At 33.0% G+C, this 8,366-nt stretch overlaps 1 protein-coding gene across 1 annotated transcript; it reads left to right on the forward strand.

Moving 5' to 3' along the window:
- The first annotated feature begins 78 nt into the window (after positions 1-78).
- On the forward strand, positions 79-1,380 carry LOC122271931 (52 kDa repressor of the inhibitor of the protein kinase-like). The gene has a single exon (XM_043054682.1). The coding sequence runs from the start codon at positions 79-81 to the stop codon at positions 1,378-1,380; it is 1,302 nt and encodes a 433-aa protein (XP_042910616.1).
- The last annotated feature ends 6,986 nt before the right edge of the window (positions 1,381-8,366 follow it).

Here is an 8,366-nt window from a genome sequence, read left to right on the forward strand (position 1 = left end):
CCAAAATGCTGATAAAGTACTGTGCATGACTTAACCGGAAAAGCAATAGCAACAACAATATTAGACCAATTACAGTCTATGAAAGTTGATATAAAAAAGTTACGTGGACAGGGGTACGATGGTGCTGCATCAATGAGTGGAAAAATTAATGGTGTACAAGCCCACGTAAGAAGTATTGTCCCATCAGCACTCTATGTACATTGCTCTGCTCATAGCCTCAATTTGGCTGTATCAAATGCATGCGAAATAACTGGCATTAGAAATTGCTTAGGGACAATTAAAACATTATACGACTTTTTAAATACGCCAAAAAGACAGTATGTCCTATCTTCAGCAATAGAGGAGATGGAAACCAGCTCTAAGAGGGAGAAAATTAAACAGCTATGTGCAACCCGTTGGATGGAAAGATACGACTCAGTAACAGCTGTGGTGGAATTTTTCGAGCCTATCACCGAAACACTACAAAAAATATCAGAATGGAAGGATAAGGAATCAGCTACCCAGGCAAATTCTTTACTGTGCACAGTATCTAATTGCCAGATCGTAATATCTCTTTTGTGCATTTACAAAGTTTTCACCATAACAATCCTTCTCTGTAGATACCTACAAAAAACAAGCATAGTTTTGATAGAGGCAGTGAGTCTTGCAGAAGATGTCATTAAAGATCTAAAATTAATGCTTGAAAATGCCACTGAAACATTCTCTGAAATATTCAGCTCTTCTTCTCTTATGCTAACAAGCATTGGATCTTCCACTTCCATGCAAATCCCTAGAATAACGGGAAGACAGAAAAATCGCGATAATTTTCCCTCATCGACACCGGAAACATATTTCAGAGTTAGTGATTTTATTCCATTTATAGAAAATTTTATAACACAATTAGACTTAAGATTTGTATCGCATCGTGATATTTTGAAAGGATTTCAGTGTCTTCTACCTGCTGATCCTTTTATTTGCCAACCTTCAAATATAAAGGCTTTTGAAGCATTAGTGGAATTTTACGCTCAAGATTTGGATACCTGTAAAGAAAGCCTTAAATCTGAACTAAAACTCTGGTATAAAAGATTAAAAAGGATTAGTGAAGACGGAGGTAGTGTTCCAAAAACTGCGGCGGCTGCTCTTGGAATGTGCAATAAGGATATAACACCAAACATTTTCAAACTCCTAGAAATATTGGTCATTCTACCTGTTTCAACGAGTGCAAACGAAAGATCCTTTTCGACTTTGTGCCGTTTGAAGACTTATTTACGCAACTCAACGGGAAATAATAGAATGAATGGATTGGCGCTCTTAAGCATTCATAGAAAATTTACTCCAGCTGTAGAAGACATTTTAAACGAACTTGCAAAAAAAAACCGTCGTTTGGATATTACAGTATAAATCAATAAATTTTTAGCGTGTTTGTATACTGGTTTAATTCCCTATTTGATGGTAAGTTATTTTTTGGTTAAATTCATTGGTTTTCTATGGAATATTCACATTTATACAATTATTATTTAGGTAGCTGTTACAGTATGAGTAGTTTTTTCTGGCTTGATTTATTCCTACTTTTTAATAAAAATAAAATATTTTACCTCTTATTATAAAAAAAAATTATATTCATAAACTTAAAAAATAAAAACAAAATTTAACTAAACAATGTTGTCGAAATAAAAAGCCAAAATTGTCTAGCTGTCTAAATTAGGGAAATAATAGTGCTTTATTACATACTCGAATTTCTTTTAGTAATTTTTGAAAATTATGAACAAAAGTTAGCTAAAAAGAAAATTAACTAAAACTTTAATGGACTTATTTAAGCCTAGGGGTAAACGGCAAATTTGTATCTTATCAAAGGTTTTTAACCAGTTTCTTTAATTTAAGCTTAATTTCGTTTTACTAGGAATGTTCGAGATGTGTACTCCCTCAGTAAGTCACAAAAATAACACAGAATCGAAAGCAAGAATACATTTGATTAAAGAGCAATAGACGAGTATTTCGAGAAATTTCTCACATCAAAAGAAGAATATTCGCTCATATTAACTTGTAGATGTTTGGTTTCCAAATTTTTTTCAAGTGGAACTTGAGGGCAAAGGTTAGAGACCTCAACTTTAGCTCATGAGTGTCCATCTTTCCCAAAGACAATCCTTCACACTTGAACAGATCCCCACACGCCTTTCAACAAACATTGAAAATATAAATAATAGTTTTACTAAAATCAATAAAAATATTAGTTACATCTAAACTCAGTAAGAATCTCAAGATAAATTTCTGGACTACAGGCGTCAATAGATAACGTCTGTTGTCAACAACTATAAAATAATGAAAGTGAAATTATCTGTAGCGTATCTATCACTACAAAATTACAATTACAATTCACTAGTATATAAGGCATGTTAACTCGACTCTATGTCGGGGTACCTTTTCATAGATGAAGGTTGACATGGTCTGTAACTCCTCTCCCCACATTGGTGACCTTCGAACGTGATGCGAACACGCCTACCTTGGCAGTAACGCCCACATCGATATTAACACGCTTACCTAGACAGTAACGCCTACTTCGATTGTTGATCCACATTGAACAGTTGACTTGCTACTTGTGACTGCGACATTATCCACCTCCTCGCACTGTTGCTACTCAGTCTCGTCTCGATCACGCACAACGTCGGCTTGCATACTTGTGATTACTCGACTGCTATCGGCAACAGAGGAGCGAATACGACAGTGAAGTTAATACACCTCTCACATTCAGCACTCAAAAAATACGGTGATCTTAATACAGCTCTCCCGGCTTCTCACAAAACAGCAATGAATCAGCTAGTGGTATTCGTTCATCGAATTCTATCACAGATATAATTCTAGTGGGGGAGTACTGTAGCGTATCTACCACTACAAAATTACAATTCACTAGTATATAAGGCATGTTAACTCGACTCTATGTCGGGGTACCTTTTCATAGATGACGGTTGACATGGTCGATAACTACTCTCCCCACATTATCCCTCAAAAAATATTTTCAAAAATTTCCCTTCTCAAAAAATTTTAATTTCTCGTTTTAGTTCAACCAAAACACTGAATACAAATGCGTTATCTCCTTTTTCTTCTTCTTTCTTTTTATTTATTAATGTATTATTTTTTTTAAATTGAACTTGCGACATGAAGATATAATAAATTTCGCAGGAAAAGTAACATCACAAAAATTTTCCAAAACGTATCCCTCAGAAAGAAAAAACTTAATTAAAAGTAAAACAACCTCTTGAAAAAATTTTCTGTCTGGATCCCTGCTTACAAAGAATACAGTATGTTATTTTTGTGCAGCTGTAAATTGAAGATAATAATAAATTTGAAAAGAAAAAATATCCCTATCATGAAAATTTGTAAATATGTCTAAACAAATTATTAAAAAAAATACCTTCTTAATCACCTAAGTCCAATTTACAGTTAGTTCTAAGTCAACAACAGAAATATAGACAAAAAAAAAGTTTATCAGGCAAGTTTAAATGAGGCTAAACTATAGTTTGTCTAAAGTAAGAACTCCCCTAGCCATTCATCTGGACAAGTGGCGGTGACTATAGTAATGAGGTAGAACTATTTCAAGTAAAGGTGTGGGGTTATTGCTTAGGACAGATTTCGGCTAAGGTCGGAGAGAGAAAGAGAATTTTTTTCTTCGGTGTACTGTGTTTGTCCTAGAGTGAAAAAAGCTATCCTTCCTGAAATGCACTATTCTTGTTTTCATAACAGCAGACGGCCCCAGACTTTGCGGCGGGGGGATTTTTTGCAGCAGACAAACTATACCTCAACAAATTTTTTACCTATTCGTAAATGGTGATTCTAGGCACTGATTTTACCCCGCTCTCACAACTCTCTCTTTCTCAAAAAGAAATTTTTAAAAAAATTCAGAATTGTCAGTACAGTTTAAGAAACCTTATAATATTTACTCAATGCTCCATCTTAATAAAGAAAAAACTTTCCTTAACGCTTCCCATACTTCTAACCCAAATGTTTAACTGTTACGAGCAATATTTCAAATATGAAAAAAATTCTTTACGAAAGTTTTTTTTTTCCTGACTTCAATATAGAAGGTATATGCTTCTTAAATACTCTCCCACACTGATTAACCAGAACTTAACAATTTTCATCATTTTTATTAAATTGCTGCTTTGTGTAAGAGAGTTTAACCTAGCCATCCAATCTAAATATCGATCATTTCCCGATTAGCTACAGTTCTTAAATCAAATCAGGATCAAATGAGGATAAGTTAGGATTTGTGTTACGTATAAATAAATCAAATCTACGGTGGGTTAAATACAAATAAAGGTTTTGAAATGATCATATTATTCTATAAATTTATACAATTCTATAAGCAAAAACTTTTCCCAGTGTCAAAACACAAAATGACAGTTGAATAGTAATGAGACAAAAAAGCTGCAATATAGGAAAAAATAAGAAGTATAACCAGTGGGAGAAAAGTAACTAGCTTGAACCAGATAATAATATAAGGAAGATAAGAAAAAAGTGTTGAGGACTAAGTGGGAAATCTAGGGTAAATGCAGAAATCAAATTAAAACAGATTCCAAACAATGGAAAATAATAAAATGCCATAAAGTTCATTAACTATATTATTTGAATTTTTCAAAACGTGGGATGATTTCCAAAAGTCAAGGTCGTTAGATGAAGAGCAGTGTTGAATAATTTAGCAAAATACTTAAAGCCTGTGATTAGAATTCTAATCATATTAGACGATGGGAGATCGTTTAATATCCCAATTTCGGACAAATTCCTGAATTAAATTTTAAAGGTACTTATAGTTGCCCAATATTTACAAGACCACACTGACGAGAAATTTGATAAAACTCAATTTTTAATTTAATATTTTTTGTTGCTATCTTTAATTCTTTTTAAATTTTTTTTTAATATTATAATTTTTATTTTAATTTATTTTGTGTATAAATGAAATTCCATCGTTATGGGTGTGATAGTTGCAAAATTTAAATGCGTTTGACTTTCGATTAAAAAAAATATCCAAAAAAGAATTAATTTTAAAGTAACTTTTGTTGTCATTTACACTTACTGCAACTTACAGTAAACACCCATAATATCAAGTTTTTAATTTATTTTTTTTAAGTTTCCAAAATTAAACGAAATTTTCAGTACAACACCTAAAGTTATTGGAAAAAAATAGTGAAGCAACATGACTCATCTTTAACTGAGTTATAAGTATTTATAGCCTTTATAAATAGAATAGAAGTTTCCCAAGGTTAGGGGATTTTCGCACTCAACACAATTTTCTTCTCTCCGGTACCATGGTTTCGGTTCCCTCTCCAGTACTAACTCCAGTTAAACTGGCGACGGGGAAGAGTAATATATGCCAAAACCATAATAGTGGCGAGGAGAATTGTGTGGGATGGGGGTAAATCACTTAACCTTGATACACCTATCTCTTTTACAAAGAGTGTAAATGCTGCGCTGGTAATGATGAAATTGATCATTTACAGATATTTATCTCCAGTTTAATTGGTTGAAAAGTTAAATTTGTACGAAAACGACCTGAATCTAATAAGAATTCCCCTTGACGATAAAAATATTTACTCGTTTTTTTAAATGTTATTTAACTTAATTCAACTTTAGTTACATAAAAATGCATCGTTTGATTTCAATAAACGTGGCATTTGTTTTGTTTTCTGCAATGAAATACCTAAATTTCAATTTTATTTTTCGCTTTATTTTATTTGTGCACTTTAATAGTGCTTTTTATTATATTACTAATATTATTTTTATAATATTATTTTTATTAATAGCGCAAATGCCAGTAACTTAGTATAAATACGAGGCGCATCCAAGAAGTAAGTTTCCCTAATTTATAAAAAAAAAGAACTCGCTCTTTCAGGTACATATTTATTGGCAACAAGTACAGTAATGTTTCAGCTATTTTTCAACATTGCCACCATCAGAATTGAGGCACTTGTCGTATCGTGGGATCAACTTATGTATCCCTCTGTCGTAGGACTCTGCCGCCTGTGAATGGAACCAGCGTGTGACAGACGTCTACAGCTTTTCGTCGTTGCCAAAACGCTCACTGGAGGACAGGAATTTCTAGAGGTGCAAGAAAACGTGTAAATCGCTGGGAGCAATATCAGGACTGTAGGGTGGCTTTTCAAACAACTCCCAGCCAAATTCCGTCAAAACAGCAGCTGTGTGTCGTGCCGTATCTGGAAAAGCATTGTCATGGAAGAGCGCAATGCCTTCTTCCACGACTCTTGTTTTGAATGGCAAGTCACAATTTCCGCAGTGTTTCACAGTAACAGTAGACGTCTGTCACACGCTATTTCCATTCACAGGCGGCAAAGTTCTACGACAGAGGTATACAAAAGTTTATCCCATGATACGACAGGTGTCTCAATTCTGGTGGTGGCTATGTTGAAAAATAGCTGAAACGCTGCTGTACTTGTTGACAATAAATACGGTCCTGAAAGTGTGAGTTCTTTCTTTTAAAAAAAATTCGGTAAATCTATTTTCTGGATGCGCCTCGCACAACCTGCTCCATTTATTTTTGTGTGAAATAACCTCAGTAAATATTTTGGTCTTTACGCGCTCTTGTTGTGATTGCTTTTCTTTTTAACTAAAAAATATCTATATTAAAAGTAGAGGCCTTGCGCCATTTACAATATAATTTTATATTAACACTCATTCACATTTTATAAAAACCTATTTAGGAAATATGTGCCATGGTGGTGTAAAGAGCGTGAATAAATGAGTTTAAAATAACACTCAAGATTATTGAAATAATACATAAATTTAAGTTTTTTGTTCAAGTTTGTTTGTTTTGTATAAAATTAAGTTTGAAGTTCAGTTTCACCTTCCAATGAGAAGGTGATCCAGGTTCTAATCCCAGTGAAGGCTGGTCAATTCAAATTCCGCTCCCAGCCCACACTGACCACAGCGCTGACGGCGTATAACGAAAGCAGTATATAAATTATCTGTTTGAATCTCCTTACCATCAGGTTAACCGTGGGAAAGTTATCAAAATGTTACGCAAATGCGGAAGAGATCCATTAAAAAGTCATCCGCCAAGGTTATTTGGTCCTCATTCTTTTCCCTTTGACGAAAACTTTCTTTAAACATACTTTTTATACTTTCTTCATTATTTTGTATTAATTAAAGTTAAAATAAGAGAAAATATTATATTTAATATTTTAAAGATGTATATTTATGAAATACAGCATGAAACGCCGGTATCTTTTTTTGCCCTATAAGGCAAAATTGTCCAAGCAAGCCTCACTTCCAAGCAATAAGTTTTAAAATTTGCACTCATTTTTTGCTATTAAGATCTTAAAGAAATACTTAATTATCATTGAAATTTCTTTCATTCACAAAGCTATAGTTCCAAATAAATTTTTAAATATGAATGAAAATAAAATTCAAATTACTTTTTCGAATATTGTATTTTAGTGCAACTATTATACTGTTAGAACAACTATTATATAGTAAAAATTTTTTTATAGTTAAAAAATATTAAATTATATTTTTGCTTGTAATTACAGCATCACAAAAAATATATATATAAAGGACACCGGTGTCCTATCTACGTCAAAGGGTTGAAGGCTGTTTTGTTTCCGGGTTAGATGCACAATTATAAGGTTTTGGAGTTGAACATCGATAGTTGCAAGTCCAAAAGTGGGTCAGCGTTACACACCGATTTTAAAATAGAATAGCATAATGTGTTCGGCCTATATTTAAAATGAATTATAAATTGATAAATGTGCTTCTGTTAACAGATAAATTTTACACATAACAATAAAAATAGATATACAAAACCTCAAGCAATATTCTAATTTCTGTTTCGTTTGCAAATTACTCTTCACACTCAAGTGATAAAGAATGATTTGGTAACGGCGATAACTTATCATTTTTAACCATTGTTTAATTCTTAATTTTTAATGTAACGATTTTAATCTTGGCACAATAAGAAAAGCATAAAAGGAGTTTATCTTCTGTAATATACAGCAATAGATTTTTTTACAGAAAAAAAAGTAGGAGATCATTGTGTGAAAAGGCATGAGAGAAGAAACATGGCATCCTACTTCTTACTTTTCTCCTTCCTCTTGAGTATCAACCTACTTATAACAGTTTCTACAAAATCGGTCATCGTTTCTGATGCTCCTGTTGAAGCTGTCACCGATGTTAGTCAGAATGGAATCATCGATCAGTTCAGTATCGGACCAGGTAAGCCAATAAATTATTACTGCATTGCTACAAATTTTACAGTTACGCCAATTGTCCCAAACAGTCCAGTGCGAAAGTGGGTGTTACCTGTTAAGTCTTAACTCTTTGACGCGGATGGGTCACCGGTGTCCGGCCCTTTATATATATATATGTATGTATGTATGTAT

The sequence above is a fragment of the Parasteatoda tepidariorum genome, chromosome 2 (genome assembly GCF_043381705.1).
Source record: "Parasteatoda tepidariorum isolate YZ-2023 chromosome 2, CAS_Ptep_4.0, whole genome shotgun sequence".
NCBI lineage: Eukaryota > Metazoa > Arthropoda > Arachnida > Araneae > Theridiidae > Parasteatoda > Parasteatoda tepidariorum.